This window comes from Dinoponera quadriceps, unplaced genomic scaffold, assembly GCF_001313825.1.
Source record: "Dinoponera quadriceps isolate SergipeBrazil2010 unplaced genomic scaffold, ASM131382v1 scaffold71, whole genome shotgun sequence".
Classification (NCBI taxonomy): Eukaryota; Metazoa; Arthropoda; class Insecta; order Hymenoptera; family Formicidae; genus Dinoponera; species Dinoponera quadriceps.
The window spans coordinates 527,288-543,362 of NW_014554274.1; the positions used below are offsets into that span (position 1 = coordinate 527,288).

The window sequence follows — 16,075 nt, forward strand, 5'->3', positions numbered from 1 at the left end:
TTCCCGTGGAAATGTTGCTCGTTCATCCGGCGTTGTACGGCTCGCGAGATCAAACGGGCTGCGACCTCGAGTGAAAGATCGTCGGATGTGTGAATTTCTCGGGGACTTCGAAGCGGCCGTCGGACTTCGTCCCGTGATTTTACCGTCGACGCGAATTTCCGGGACACCTTATATAGAAGCGACCGATAAACCCGACGCGAACGTCACGAAGAAGACAGATCCCGAGTCATTCTCTCGAGGTAGCCGCGATGTGCACAAGACCGAACGGGATATTCGTGCCGTCGCGTTATTCCCCAGCCTCTCGGGACTCGCGATATCTAAACGCGTCAAAAAGCACGCCGTTATTTCCTCGGGGGTCAAGACACCAAGCCCTGGGAAGACCAACGCTCTCGCCGTTCGCGGCGTGAACGAACCTCGCCGAACGAGGATGAGATTCGCGTTCGACGAACGAATTAATCTTAATCGTCGGATTCATCCGTTCGATCGGTTCACAAGCGAGCGTGACACGTACGGTCAATTCGACGCTCGACCGCTGCACGTGCGATATGATAACCCCGAAGCGGCCCGAAAAACAGACCCGACCGGACCCCCGTCGGGGGCGCCCCGAGGACGGCGTTCGTGTCGCAACAAGTGTAGCCGGCTGTGGTCCTGCTGTTTTCAATGAAGTTACGCGCGCGTGTGCACGCCGTGGACGCGTCGTTGGAGACAACGCGCGAAGGCCGCTCGGGCCGAGCCCTACTCAATGGAGCCGAACGGGAATCCATCTCATGCGATGGACCGACCGCTCCTCTCGCTCGCCGACGGCCCGCGAGAGGGAAAGAGACGGGAAGAAAGGTGGAGAAAGAAGGAGACGGAGAGCAAGAGAGAAGCGCTCCTCTTCGCGGAGGAGTCCGTCGGCCGAGAGAGAGAGAGAGAGGAACGGAGATGATATCGGCCACGCTTCGCGTGCGACGTATTACGTACGGTACGTACCTTGTCGAGGCACTTGAGCTCCTCGATCGGGTAAACCGTCTTCTCGCAGCGGGCGCACGTCTTGCTCATCTTCCTCTCCGCTTCCTCGGCTACGTCCCGTAGACACTATATTCCCGTCGTGCTCACTATACCACCACTCACGGCGCGGCTGCTGCTGCTGCTCTGATCCCCGCGAGTATATCTTCGTATCCTCGCTCTGCGATCCCCGAGACACTGGGCGGTACGCGCGCGCTGCTCCCACCGTACGTGTGGCGTATGCGTGCGTAATGGACGTGGGGAACGGACGCGCGGCGACTGCACGGGTATTGCACGTGCGTACGATGTGCACTAGCGACACGTCCGAACCGGCTGCCGCTCTGGATAACCGCCCGGAACGGCGACGTCTGTCTGGAGCGTCTGTTGCTCTCTTGCCGCCGCGGAAACGCGAATGGAGAGGAAAAGGCGAGCGTATTCTCCGAGAGTGAGACTGTCGCTGGCGGCGGCGGCTACTCGCAGCCGTTTGCGTTCTCCCTTCTTCTTTTCTTTCCCTCTCTCTTTTTTTCTCTCCTTCTCTCTCTCTCTCTCTCTCTCTTTATCTATCTATCTGTCTCTTTTTCTGTCGATCGCCGAGAGTTCGTCACGGAAACACGACGGAAAAACTGCCGAGCTGCTGCACGGGCGCCAGCCGCACCAAACTACACTACCCTCTCGTCCTCGCCTGACCACAAAAAGCCGTCGAGTGACAGCGATGGTGGGGCAGCCGCCTGGTTCACGCGACGTCTCGTCGTGCGGACTACGATGACGTAGGAGAGGTCGAGGCTGTGCTCGTATATTCACTGCCAGTACTAAAAATCGGTAATTGTACGTAACACGAACTGTCAATTATCGGCACTGGCGGTGAATATACGGACACTCCAAAATGGATTTGTCGAGGGAATATGATTTTTTCGATCCGAAATCTTGGAAAGTGCAGATGCCAGCGGAGAGAGTGTGGCTCAGAGATTCTTTGGTGCAGATGCATCTGTGGTGTATACGTGCACCCACACACACCACAGACACTGTGTTTCGCGTTTTCACCGCACGAGGTCTCCAAAGTCGAATCTAGATTTGATCTTGTCTCTTGCCGGTCCTTAAGTCCGTACTAGACTACGCATTGGAGATTGGGCTTGAATTAAAATTCGACCAATCAGTGCGAAGTTCACTAAATTTCACTGTACTAGTGAAATTACTAGTTAAATTACTAAAAATCATTATATTAGGAATAAGAATAAATAATTAATCATTGAGAGTAGGAATTATTTTCACACAATAAAATGAAATGAATGGCTTTATAACACAATTTCCATATTTATATCTTAAATTTTTTTCTTCTCCATTGTGCGTTATATTTAATCACACTATTCCTAATTGTAATTTTTAATATTTAATATTTATTCCTAATATATTTCCATTGCACGGTAGGGTCACAAGTCAACCTGCTAATTAAGCAAATAACAAGAAAACGGCACACAACACAAAATTTCGTTGTCAATACGTTATTCTTCAGACATGTAAGTGCAGTCTAGCAAACTCTATTAGTTCATCCTTTTGTCGTCCTAAACTGTGTCGTTACCGTCAATGTGAAGTTCTTGGCTTCTGGCTATTAGGAACTTATGTTTCTCAACTATTCTCAGCTATTTAACAAAAAGAAATTCTTGGCTCTGGCTAATAGAAACTTGAATCCCTCGTCGTCTCACTTGTAGATATAACATGGAACAAAATTCATAAATTGTGAACATAGCACGGAACAGAACCAAAAAACTGTGGACATTGGTTTCGTAGGTCGCACACGAATAATGGATAGAGAGGCGCTTTAAGATAAAGTAATAACTTTATATTGCCATGACCGCTCTCAGGCTTTTGATAAATCATAGTAAAGAAAAGATTAGTACCTGATAATTTCACCAGATGACGTATAAGAAGCACCTCTCAAGCCAATAAACGGAATGAATGGATTAGTACTTGATAGAATTGGGCGATATCGATACATAGGGAAATAAGGATTTCTCCCAGAAAAATAGAGTTTCTTCCCGCAATTTGTAGAAGAAAATTATTATTTTAGAGGGAAACCTTATTTCCCTATGTATCGATATTGTATCAATACTATATCGCCCACCTTTAGTACTTGATAGAGTAGCCTACATCGATTGCACGTGTCTATTTGGTTTAGTGTATTATTATAAAGAATCATAGACGGTATTAATAATTAAAAAAAATATTTATGAACAAGCCAAACATCATGTTAAATATCTTTCTGTAGTACATATTTAATTTTTATTTTATCTTTGGTAATAGATTTGTTGTTATTTTTTATGGTTATTTTTATTTTGGAATAAAATCTTATGGTGATAATATACAGATGCGACACGAGTTCCTTTTGCCGCTGTTTGTGGTTAATTCCCAAACTCGTCATCAGACGGATTTTACCAGAAACGAGAGTCTCATGTTCTCGATAATTTTCGAATGTGTGGTTGATCAATTCGTTAAGAGCTTGAACTTTACTGTTTACGTTCTTCCAGGTGCCCCAATCGCTTTATGCGATCGATCTACAACCGACGTTGCTTATTGCATCATTGGTTGGTACCGATCGTTGAAAACGCGTTCAAGCTTGGACGCTAGCCCTGAAGGGATGAATACGCAAGCCTAGAGATGGCGCACTAATCCACATCTTATACTCTTCCTATACTTGATTAAAATATATCTTTCTACTAACAGAACGGACCTTTTCAATATATTTCACCGTACTAGATACTTTGCAACGTTGCAAAGTATTTCGTAGTATTTGCAAAAGTTTGCCAATGTTCCGTCTGAAAAACATCAAGTCGATTAGCTACCGCGTTGCTTCTTGTCGTACGACGAACATTGGCCACGTCTTATGTTCAAGAGCGTTAAGGGGGACACCTCGAGGAAGATATACTACCGAAATTCACGTTGACTTTTCATCAAATTCTGATTAATAATTAGCGATTAGTTAATTAATAAAATTGCTAATATGAAAAACGAAAAAATTTTGTTATTAGAAACGAGAAAAAAGTTTTCTTTTCTCCTCACAAACTACGTCTTAAATCACTATCATTCTCAGTCAAATGTTATCTTTTATTTCACTAATGGAATCATTACTTTTTCGATTACTGTTGGACGACAAACTGTACAGCTAGAAATCGATGCAATTGGTAATTTCACCAATCAGTCTTCAACAATTTTAATTCGAAATTCGGTGAAAGTCGCATCTCGAGGTAACGCGCTCGCGAATACCGACTGGCGGCAAATGTTGAGATCGCGAGCGAGAATGTCGCGAGAACCAGTCCTCACGGAAAGCACTTTTTTTCGCCGGGCCCCTCCGGCGAATCCCATCCGGCCACCCGCCTAGATCCGATCCTGGCCCCGAGAACATCAACAATCTCTCCCCTCCCCGAGCCTGCCACCCCCTAGCGGAGCCAGAAGCACCTGTTGCTCGCCTACCTGTTTTACTCGCGCGGCGGCACTGCGCGCCAGTATCAGTCGGAACGTCGCGCGGCTGGTGTTGTGTCGGGTACGAACGCGCAGCAGCAGGTTGTTCCTCCGACGTTCTCGTGGACACCCGTCGCGAGCGTACGTGATCCCTGTGCATTCCGAGCGATCGTGTCGCAAATCGGCCGGCCGAGAGGAATCTCAGCCGAGAGGAAGCTCGCGCTCGTCGCCGCGAACGCACGACTCCGGACGTCGTCGTCTCGTCACCGTCGTCGCATACACACACCGATTCGATTCCCGTGGGGCCGAGAGAGAGAGGTAACGCGAGAAGCCGATCGGCGTCGGTGCTATCCGCGACGCACTTGACGCGCGCGTGCGTGAGTGCTCCGTTCGCTACGTTTGAAAACGCCGTGATTTCGCGGCAAAAACATTGCATCCACGACCGCGGTAACGCCGATCGACGACGCTCTCGACGCTGGCTTTTCGGTTTTCGGCGCTCCGACGCGCTCCTGATTCCGCGTCCGACCGACGAAAGATCGCTGGACGTCGAGGCGCGTGAGGAAGAACGCGTCGAGGAAACGCACGGTGTAGACATGGTAAACCGGCGGCGTGACGTCGTCGTCGCGTTCTTCCTGAGTTTCGTTCGCGCGCGCGAAATTGTGCGGCTGAATTGACGACACGGCAAGAAGGAGAGAGAGAGAGAGAGAAGGATAGAGAGCGAGCGAGCGAGAGAGTGAGTGTGTATGCGTGCGTGTGCATGTATATGAAAGAAAGAACGAGAGAGAGAGAGAGAGAAAGGTAGAGAGAGGTAGAGCGAAAGCGAGTCGTAGAGGCAAGTAGCGGCAGGAACGCCGACGACCGGTCGAAGCAGCGCGAGAATATGCGCGAGAAGCGAGCCTAAGCGCGAACCATGGAGGACGCAGCAGCAACAGCAGCAACGGCAACAGCAACAACGCAGGATGCCTGCTTCGGAGCAGGCAGCGTGGCCGGAGCCGTGATCGGGACCTTTCTGACGACGCTCGTTCTGCTCGCGGTCGCGGCGCTCCTCTACAGGCAGTGGCGCAGGCATAAGGGTGAGTCTCGTTCCATCTTTTCGCTTTATTAAGGCAAAAGATCTGTTTTTTTCACTGAACTGGCTGCACTAACTCGTACTGGTCCTCTTCTTCTCTTTCTTTCAAGTCTTAACTGCATATCCGTCTCTTTTTATGTTCTATAATTAATAATATACTTTAGTTCGATGAAAAAAGTAGGCCTAAGATTGGTCGGTACGGGCTCGAATCGGATGAGAAGAACTCGACTTCAGGGTTGTACGTGGTGAACCAATAGCATCGATTCTCAAAGAATCGTTAAACTCAATTTTGACTTTCTTTTCACACAAACATTAACCCTCAAATAGCAAGGTGGTTTTCAGAGTAACGCCAAAGCGTTTTTCAAAGTATTTTACTGCAATTGTTTAAAGTCAGTTAGTAAACTTTATTGTATTTTTTCATCTATAAGTAAATGAAAGGATAAGTTTTACGTTGTTATTTACTTCCTTTAACCATTTCGTATATTAAGTGAAAAATGAACAAAACATGGGGTCGAATCCGACCCAAATCTTACCATTAGAAGGTTAAAAGAAAATGTCGCTGAAGGAATGAGAGTTGGAAAATTTTGTTGAAGGAATGAGAGTTCGAGTCGCTCGCCGAGCAGAATGTCAAAGTACTCTCGACACTCACTTCTGCTTCTTTCGACTGGCAAGATCTTGTTCAGACGTCACACAGTACATACTCTGTGAAGCAGCAAGCCAATTTTACTACTCTCGTCGAGAAATAAAAGTAAAAGAGTGGGTACGAATGCACTTTGCACTCCGGTGGCTATTATTGCGAACGTTAATTGATACCATGTTTAAATGTCTCTGTTGATTTTCACTGTACACTATAAGCAAGAGAAGATCCGACGGAACAACTCGAATCGAGTTAAATAAACTCAATTTTAGGTTTGTTTAAGGCGAACTAATTGCCTTGATTCTTCCGACATAATCTTCTCCATCACGCTCAATCTATTTGTGTAAAAAAAATTAATTTTCAAATATCTCATCATATATACAACTATATTTCAGTTTTGTCAATTTTTATTGTTGACCAAATGTTGTGATCTAAATTCCTATTCTGAGATTATCAATCTATTTTCATCGATTTGTCTCGATTGCAGTTTGTGCAACAAAATTTGCGCAAACCTGAGGCTTGGTCGATTTTTTTCACAAAATGTTTCTTTCAGTGTGCGTATTTCTCGTTGATGTCTCATAAATTCTCTTCTTAGAACGAGACGTCGGTACGAATAAAAAGGAAAAATTTACGCAATGATCCGAATAATATTGCGGAATAAAATTAGACTGCTCGATCTCAGCGTGGGATTCGTTTAAGGCCTAAACTGTTGCCACGCGTAAAATCCGGCACCTGTCGTTGCGTTTCGCGAAAGGAATTGAAAGTGATTTTATAAGTCTTGACACTTTCCACGCGAATTAGTGGTGCAACAAGTCGTGCCGTGCAAGTTTCCGCGCAAATTTGCCGAACTTTCATCGATTAATTTAAATGGTCGTTTCACAATCACTCGTTTCTAATTTTCTCAATTAGAATCAGAGGTTTTCCTCATCTAAAATCACCGAGGAAAATCATCGTAACGGAAAATGTCGTTGATAAATATTAGAGACTCTCCGCGGAAGAAATTTTTTTCATCAGGAAGCCGACATTTTTAATGGACGAAATAAAACCATCTCGCGTACGAAGATATCATATCGTTGCAAGTCCATCGTTTTTCCGTGCGATAAATTTTAATTAAAACAAAGAAAACCGCCGGACATTGTGATAACGTAATCGTAACAGTTTCTTCGCTGCACGAATACCGAAGGATAAAAATGAACATTTCTCTATCGCAAGTGTAACAGAGACGGTGTGAAAAGAATCGCGGTGTGTCTCGTTAGGATCGCGTTTCTGCAGCGGTTTGTGACAATCGTCCGCGATTTTGTCGAGATTTTTGCGTAGCCGCGGCCACGCACGTACGGTTTGGCCGGTGAAAGTAATTCAACACGTCGAATGGCATGGCAAACACCGGTATCTGCCGCGATATTTGACGCTGACGAAATACCGATGTTACACATGCCGCGCGCGCGAGTATTACCACGAGTTATATCAATTTCACGTGTCTCTCTCTCTCTTTTTCCTCACGCTCTCGCTTTCGTTCGTGATCATCACGTTTCGTCTTCGCTAATCGCGAGCACTCGCAGATTCGCGATAACGTTACTGTTCACCTAAAACGGATTCTTTGCATGATCGTAAATGAAAAAAAAAATTATAAAATCGCAAAAGTGGAAAAGCAGAAAGATGATTTTCCCCTTTTTATACAAAACTACTCGTACAAAAGACTCCATTGATGCTGTCTCACTTCCTAGGCATAGGGAATTTCCAATTAAGCGCATCATTTCTGAATATTTGTGTATTCTGTGAATTGACAACGATGTACCAAAGCAGCAGTCATAAAGCATAAATATTAAAAAGTGATGCGCCTAATTGGAAATTTCCGATGTCACTACATCTAGCGAATAGAACAGCATTGATGGAGTCTTCTGTGCAAAATTTGTCCTTGAATATATGCCTGTGTTAATAATTATCTGAAGCTTACCCCACGTATCTCACGACACTCAAATCGGAATTTAAGTTCATATTAATCATGGTTTCTTAGATTTGAATTCAGAGTTAGTTGTGGATTATCCAGTTGTATAACGTTTACAGATACAATATCAAATGTATCTTACGATTCAACTCGGATCTAATCTTTGAATTAAAATCTGAATGTCACATGGAACAAGTTTCAAGTGACAACTATTAATATAGACCTTAGAGTTAGATCGGACTCCTTCACTTGAATCACGTGATATACGCGACATCATAATAGCAGTATAATAATAGCAGTTCCATTGAAAAACTCACGGTCTCACTTTAAACTTCAAATATAAATGTTTCACTTGAGACAAGTTTCAAGTAACGACTAATGAAACACCAGCCGCCCTGTTGAAAATTTCCAGGTGGATTCCCATGGGAACTCATGTGAATCCACAAGAATAGAATAATAAAAATCCATATAAGAATTCGCACGGTGCGTGGAAATCCATCTAGGAATCCGCGAATTCCTATCTAGAACTTGGAGTTTTGGCGCGAATCTCAACGGGCAACCATGAGATTCCATATGGATTTCCTATACGAATTCCCACCTGGTTTTTTTCTCAACAGAGCGTAGAGTCTCATTTGCGAGATACGAACGTTCCGAAAAGCACAATGCAGCGACAAGTGTGGAATTCTTCCGAAGGTACCTTGCTCCGAGGTATCTCTCACACATCTGACGAGATTCGTACACATTGTTACACGACAGAAAGGAAGTTGAAAGTGCAAAGCACCGGCGATAGTTCGCGAAACGCGCGGTCTCCGCCCACGTGCAAGCACGCACGCACCGGCGGGGGGGGGGGGGGGGGGTTAAAATTCGCCGACTGGTTTCCCCGAGCGACGACGGTTTACTCTCCCCGAGACTAAACTCCCGCGGCCGAGGAGAACCTCGCAAAGGCGCATAAAGGGAAATAAAGCGGCTTAAACTCGCGAGCGGAGGTAGCGCCCGGCTCTCTGCCGTTGTAATCGAGCTGCCGTTGTAATAACCAGGCTCTCACAAACCGAGCCACGTATGTGTGCGAGACGTCGCTCGGTTTCCCGGCGCATTCCTTCGGATTCGAGTGGGTATCGCGCGAGCGTTCGCGAATCGCGACAAGATTTACGTACCTCGGGAGAAACGCGGAAGAGCGCCGACCGTCCTACCTGTTTTCGTTTCATCCTCGCCAGTGACGCTCGATATATTCGTTACCGTCGAGCGGGCGGACGGACGGACGGATGGAAAGCGCCGACAGAACTTCGCCGGAACAGAGTAGCACTTAAAATAGTCGCGCGGTTATCGTCGACATACTTCGAGAGAGAGAGAGAGAAATGAAACCGAAGTCAAATTGAAAACCAACACCGACGTGAATGCGCGCTCGATTGTGTGCGAAGTTTCTGCTCGGCGCCCGCGATATATTCTCCTTATCCGCTTCTGATCTATTTCTTCCGCGTGGACCTGTGTATGTAGGATGACTTATCCGACTTTCGCCCGGAGCCCCCCCCCCCCCCCCGAGTTATCATACNTCTTTGGGCTTCGAGTTTTATCATCGTTTCTACGGGTCGCGCGAATTTTCACTTGTCGCGCGTTTGCACCTGTGCGAAACGGTGTGTCGATTTTCCTAAAAATAATCAAAAAATAAGGTTGATGCGAATTTCAAAGAAACCTTCGATTCGTCCGTACATTATATTCATTTTTGCACGCGAACTCGGGCAATTCGATCGACGATTGCGTTTCTTTTTTTTTTAATATCGTTTTGTATTTTATATCGAGGTCCAAAATTTCGGTGGGAAATGAAGTCGGGAAACGGTGACGAAGACAATTTCAGAGAATAATATTCGCCGCTCGATTAACGACTCGATCGATACGTGATGGATTCATCCACTCGAGCGGTGAAACGCGCGGACCATTATCGGATAAGAGTATACGGCACGTTCCAGTGTGACTTCTAATCCTCTCGTGTCGCGACTTATCATTTAAATGAGTATTGCTGGCCTTTCAAAGCGCATGCTTACCGCGCCGTTAGAAATCACGAGCTCCTTCGCGTCAAATCAACCGTTTGTGTTTCACAATTTTTAACTTTGGCGTACACCCTTAGTACGCGCAAACATATGTTGCGTACGTACGCATCGGAAACCGGCGTTAAGTGACGCGATCTTTGACTTCGCATACACGCGTATTCATTATCTCGTTCGTTGGAGGACCAATTTGTTGCGAGCACGCGGTAGTTAACGAAGAGAGAAGCCCGTCTCGAAGCGAGAAAACTTCCGTCTTGCGTGTTCACGAAACTTCGAGTCTCTTTTTATTACATTATCATGCATTCAATTAAAAAAAAAAAATACCAATTGACATATTACAATCTGTATAAAATATGTCATTAATACGTGAATACAATTAAAAAAAAAAAAATATATATATATATACAGACAAAAACTTCATATGAACATATGTACGAAACGGCTTGGTTTCAAAGATACAGGACGTCAAAGTTGAAGGAAAAACGTCTAAAACCATTTGGACTATTTAACAGGACATGAAGGTTTATCTTTTGGGGCGATAAATGATTTTTTCATTCAAATTTCCCTTCAACTCTGACACTCTGTATCTTTGAAATTAAGCCGTTTCGGACATTACGGTAGTATGAAATTTTTCCTCCTGAATTAACGTGAAAAATCACCACTTAAAATCTTTTAGAACGTAAATAATAGACGAGATCTCCCTTTCGTCGAGCTTGCACTTCGTTTTCACTTAAGCCCGATGGGTAGTTCGTCCGCAAGGCCGACCTGCTTCATTGCAACGGACTCACGCGACGTCACGAAAGGGACGTCCGCGTTCATGTTCGCGTAAGTAATTCACATCGAGGCGCAAGTTGTAAATGTCACTACGTGCACCGCGGGACACAGCATCATCGTCGCGAATAAGGCCCCGTGTCGAGCCACCTCTCTGATCCTTCCCGACAACGCGACGTTCGTACTTACATCCGAAGGCCGCGCGCCGTTTTAGTCGCGCGCGAGCGCTCTTCACGATTCTTTCAATTCACTTGATTCGAGTCCGCTCGAACCGAGAAAATCATTTCCTAGCCGGTGATTATGCGAAATGTCGAGACGGCTCGAGTGCTTATGCCAACGTCTCGCCATCTCCGATCCTGCGGAACGGTCCTTTCCCGAGATAGACGGTACTTCCCCGCTATCATCTCGGGGATCACCGACGTGAATAAAAGAATCCCAGGAAAAGTTGTCATTTCTGAACAATTAATGATCGTTCACGCACGTGGCTTCTGCCGACGGTTCTCGTTCATCAAGGTATCGTCTGTTAACACCGACAGGTGCTGTCGGGAGAAAATGACCGATTCTCTGCTTCTGCGAACGAATCAACCGCCGCCGGAAAAAGCCTGTATCGCGTTCTTCCGTCGAATAATTCCTTTATTAAATAAATTACTACATTCACAAACAGTAATTCCCCTTACTCCGCTAGATAAGAATACCCGTAACTTTCCCATCGGACAAACGCAACGCAACTTCCCGCGTGTGAGACAGGCGAGCCCGCGAGTCACGTATGAGCTGCGAAAAAAAGTGTCCGGCATTCGCGACTGTGATCGCACTGTAAAATAATTGCGGCGTAAAATTGAGGGGCCGATCGAAGGACGTCGCGAATAACGTCGCACCGCGTCGTCGAGCATCGCACATTCCCGCACAGGCTCGGGCGATTTGTTTCAATTTAAAACGCAAATTCGACTTTCCGCCGGGCCGGATACGTCGGCCTTCCTTCGGGCGGTATAGCCGAAAAAGAGAGAAGCGGCAGAGGCCGAGCGGCTTTATATACCGGTTTCCGAGCGAAAACGTGGATCATCGCGGTCGTCCGTCCGTCCACTCGGCTATAGGTCGAGAAAGGCTGATCTCAGGGGCGCCGTTAATGGCTGGTATTGTGTGTACGCGACGGACACGCGCGCGATACGCGTATCGGCCCGGTGTGAATATACGGTACGCGATACGTATGTGCGTGCTCGTGGCTGATAGACAAGCCCGCAAAACCGACGAAGGCCTTTAGAAAGTGCGGCTTCTCGGGGCTCCCGTCCGGGTCGTTGAGTCTGATACCACCGCAGGCAGGCAGGCCGCGCGTACGGTGCGTGTTGCGTGCGTGCGCGGTGCGTACGTGCGTGCGTGCGTGCGTGCACGAGCACGTGAGTGAGAGGGCCGCTGCTGCACATGCATGTGTATCGCTTGCACGCGCGATCCTGACGCGCGTCGCATCGCGTTTTAAGACCGTATCACACCGCGGGATACTTTCACGGTATCCTCCAACCTGTCGCGTGTCCTACGCGAGAATGAAGATACACAGTCTCCGCGACGGTAAGGTTTTTTTTTCCTTTTTTATTTGGTGAAGATCGCGTGACCGTTATCGTGATTTTGTTCTCTCTACAAAAGATCGCACGGCTGAAGTTTGCTGAGGTTTGCAATTGTAATTGACGCGGGCGCGTCGATGCGTTTGTGAAAATAATCGCGTCGCAGGAGAGAGAGAGAGAGAGAGAGGACTGGGGTTATAATATTAAAATACTTCGGAAAAAAACTTTTTCTCCAATTTTTCCACAGATTTCCTTGATTTTTGTCGCAAAAGTATAAAAATCATTTAGAAAAACTCACGTATGCACAGTTAAAACTTGCCATATTTACTTTTTTCCGTAAAGAAGGTAAGGGAAAAAAATCCACGGAAAAATGGTTCTCTTCTGAATCGTTTAAAACTATAACTGAGCTCATTGAACCGAGAACTTCCTTCGGCGTTCCTGCTTTCTGTCTTCAACGAAGAAGTCTGGACCAGCTCCAATTGCTTGATGCAATCAATACAATTAACATTGATAGAGATGTTATGGAAATCGTAAAGACGACCACGGAATGTTTACGCTCGCGCACTGAGGCGTGTATCAATAGTCGTTATTTGAAATTTGTCTCGCGTGAAATTCTCAGGTCGGAGTACAAAGTTAGATCTGAGTTTTTCACTCGAATTACACGCGACGTCGCATTTGTAATCGCGATTCGTCCGAATTCACACACATAAAAAATATAGTCTTATATATAAATCAATGATAGATATTCTTCCGACGCGTTCTCACATATAAGCTAGAATGTTATAATATTCTTAGGAGATTTTTAACTTTGAATTGAGTGCAAGTAATACTTGCGTCAAGTACAAATTCACTCGGATCCAGACTAAAATCTAAGAAAATTATAATATTCCTGCTTATGTATGAGAATATTTATCATCGATTTATACAAGACTAATTATGTTTCCGTGCGTCCAGCTCTAAACGGGAATCTGAATATCTCACTTGAGATGAGTTTCATAGGTAACGACTATTAAACGGGACTGAAACTCGTTAAGCCGAAAGGCGTTTCAACTCTTTCGTTGCCCATCGTACTCGCCAGCGGCTTCATTCTCAACATGTCACTTCGGACTTTCATTCTACACGCTTCCGCCGCACTTCTACCGGCCCCTTTCGACTGTCACCAGCGTGACATGGCCTTTACTCCTCTCGCGCGCATGGCACCCGTAATCTCCGCACGCATACGCGTGCTCGCGGGAATACGCGATTCCAGCCAGCGTACGCACGGCGGTTCGCCCCGCCGCGCGTAGTCGCGTTTAACCGGCCTGGAGACTCTCGCGGTAATAAATTACTTTCACGAAGCCATTCCGACGCGGTGTCGCGAGAATCGGATCGTACGATCCGGACGACGACGCGTCCGACGTACGCGCCGCACATCTGCTCTCGCCTGCATCGCGAAATTCCGTCGTCACGGAAGACGTTCTCCGCGCGAGAAAAGAGAGAGAGGGAGAGAGAGAGAAAGATTTGATCCTAGGATTAAGAACTCCTTTAGGCTTGCAATAGTAAAAAAAATATTGAACATAATAGTTTAACATGTCTCTTTAAATTTACAAGATTTCGGTTATTATTAAACGTAGTTACAAAATAAAAGCGAGCGCCCCAGAAAATCCAGGAATTAATCATATTTCTATTCAGAAAACTCCAAACACAGAGAGAGAGAGAGAGAGAGAGAGAGAATTCACATTCTTCTTACATCGCAAGCTCCTTTAAAGGCTACGGTGCAATTAATGTGCAAATCTAGATGTATTGAAAAAATGAAGCTTTTGATGCACAGGTCGAGATATTTTCCAAATTTCCTGGAGTGAAATCTCACTCGAAAAGTAAAGTCACAGCCGAGCCGTTCGAATTCGACGTGACGTATCGTTCATGCAGAGTGCATTCTTCGCTCTAAATCGTGGAATGAACGTTTTCATTTGAAATTGAAGAATGAATCTGACGTATTCCGCTGTCACAGGAACAAATTCACTCCAACCGATACATTCACTCGCACGGAGCGAGAATCCAGTCTAAGCTTGAGTGAAACATTCGCTCTTAATCCTTTCGAGAAAGCGTAGTCTATTCGAATCCAATCCGGGCTCATTTGAATACGGGGAGTTTCTCGTCAAATATTTTCACTTATTCTGTATCGCGTAGAATTTCGAGTGACTGTATTTTCAGTAGTTCCCCGTAGTTAATTCTCACGCGTTTCGAATCAAACTGGATCATTAGGGTCCGAACGAACACCCGGTATGCATACAACGAAGCGCTGCGCAATGGACGCGGACGTAAAACGCTATATTGGATGCTACCTGCTCGCCGCATCGTTGGGCTTATACGTAATGGTTATCCTCTGTTTGCCGTCACGTGGAGGAGCGTATCGATCCTGCCGGATGTTTTGAGACACCTAATACGATACGACGAGCCGGACATTTCCATAAGGAGAGAAAAGAAGGAAGAATGAAGAAGCACGCGTGAGAATGAACGATAAAAAATCACACATGAATAATCAAGTGCTTCGAGCATGAAAGCGGGTCCAGGACCGCCGGCAAATAAAAAAATGTGATTAATGATGAGGAAGGAATTAAAAAGCCGCATATAAAAATAGCATTGTTCATATCGAGGTGACAAATTGAAAAGAAAATTGAAAAGAATTAAGATAATGTTAAACTTCCCAACGAGACCCCAGACATTCTGAGAATTTGAGGTTTTGCTCGTGGGTCCGCTTCAAGGCTCCTTATACGCATGTATGTGATAGAATATGCGAAGGCGTTATGATGTGTACGTGTGTGTGTATATGTGCGTGCGCGCGCGCGTTAGTCTCTGTTTGAAAAATTCCCAAAAGAAAATGGAGCTCCGGGAGCTTTGTATGAGTCGTGCTTGGATATGCTAATGAGTTTTCCGCGCGGCATCCATTTACGTAATGCGATAACACTTTGGTAATTTAGGAGCGCTTTTACGCCGTAAGAAACAGGGCTAGGCTCACGTGACGATACTAGCGACGCGTTATCCGTCGTAGTCGGATTTCCCCGACGATTTTTAACGCGTATTTTCCCCCGATAACCAGACGAGAGGGACCTTCTTCGTTCTTTTCTCCTTCGCGTGTGTATCTACGCGAGACTGATCGCGTTAAGATCGGCGTAATGAAACCGCTGTTCGCGAGGCCAACTATGCTCAGCCACGTCAAGGTATCGTAAAGGTGGCAATAAACGCATCGAAATACCGCGAGAGGAGGTGCAGCGACAGGAGTTACGTCGGTGGTGATCGTGGGCAACGATTACAGTTGCGATTGTGAGAAACGCGAGACATTGTTTCGATCGTCGATTAATCGCGACCTTAAGCCCGAGGAAACCGGCGCCTTATATGTACGCACAACGCGATCCCCGAGGTGAAAGAAGGAGTTGAATTATCGTCCCGAAATTTTGTGCTTTTTATCGCGATGCTGCGCACAGCGCGACGCGAAAATCGGTGGAGCGTAAAAATGCAAGGCGCGACTTTTATAAAATTACGGTCACTGCTGAAAATCGTGGGCACGTAAAGCGAAAAGATTGGTGCAAAATTGGTGCTATGCTACTTATCGTTTTTCTATTAAATTCTGATTCAGGA

At 46.0% G+C, this 16,075-nt stretch overlaps 2 protein-coding genes across 3 annotated transcripts in view; one reads left to right on the forward strand and one right to left on the reverse strand.

Moving 5' to 3' along the window:
* LOC106741087 (LIM and SH3 domain protein Lasp) overlaps window positions 1-2,110 on the reverse strand; it is a 42,592-nt gene extending 40,482 nt beyond the window's left edge. For both annotated transcript variants that reach the window (XM_014612747.1, XM_014612730.1), the window contains exon 1: window positions 973-2,110. In XM_014612747.1, coding sequence (XP_014468233.1) covers window positions 973-1,041 — 69 coding nt within the window. In that variant the 5' untranslated portion in view covers window positions 1,042-2,110. The remainder of the gene's footprint in view (window positions 1-972) is intronic.
* A 1,924-nt stretch (window positions 2,111-4,034) lies between these two features.
* Window positions 4,035-16,075, forward strand: part of LOC106741420 — a 40,056-nt gene continuing 28,015 nt past the window's right edge. Inside the window, exon 1 of the mRNA XM_014613436.1 lies at window positions 4,035-5,513. Coding sequence (XP_014468922.1) covers window positions 5,351-5,513 — 163 coding nt within the window. The 5' untranslated portion in view covers window positions 4,035-5,350. The remainder of the gene's footprint in view (window positions 5,514-16,075) is intronic.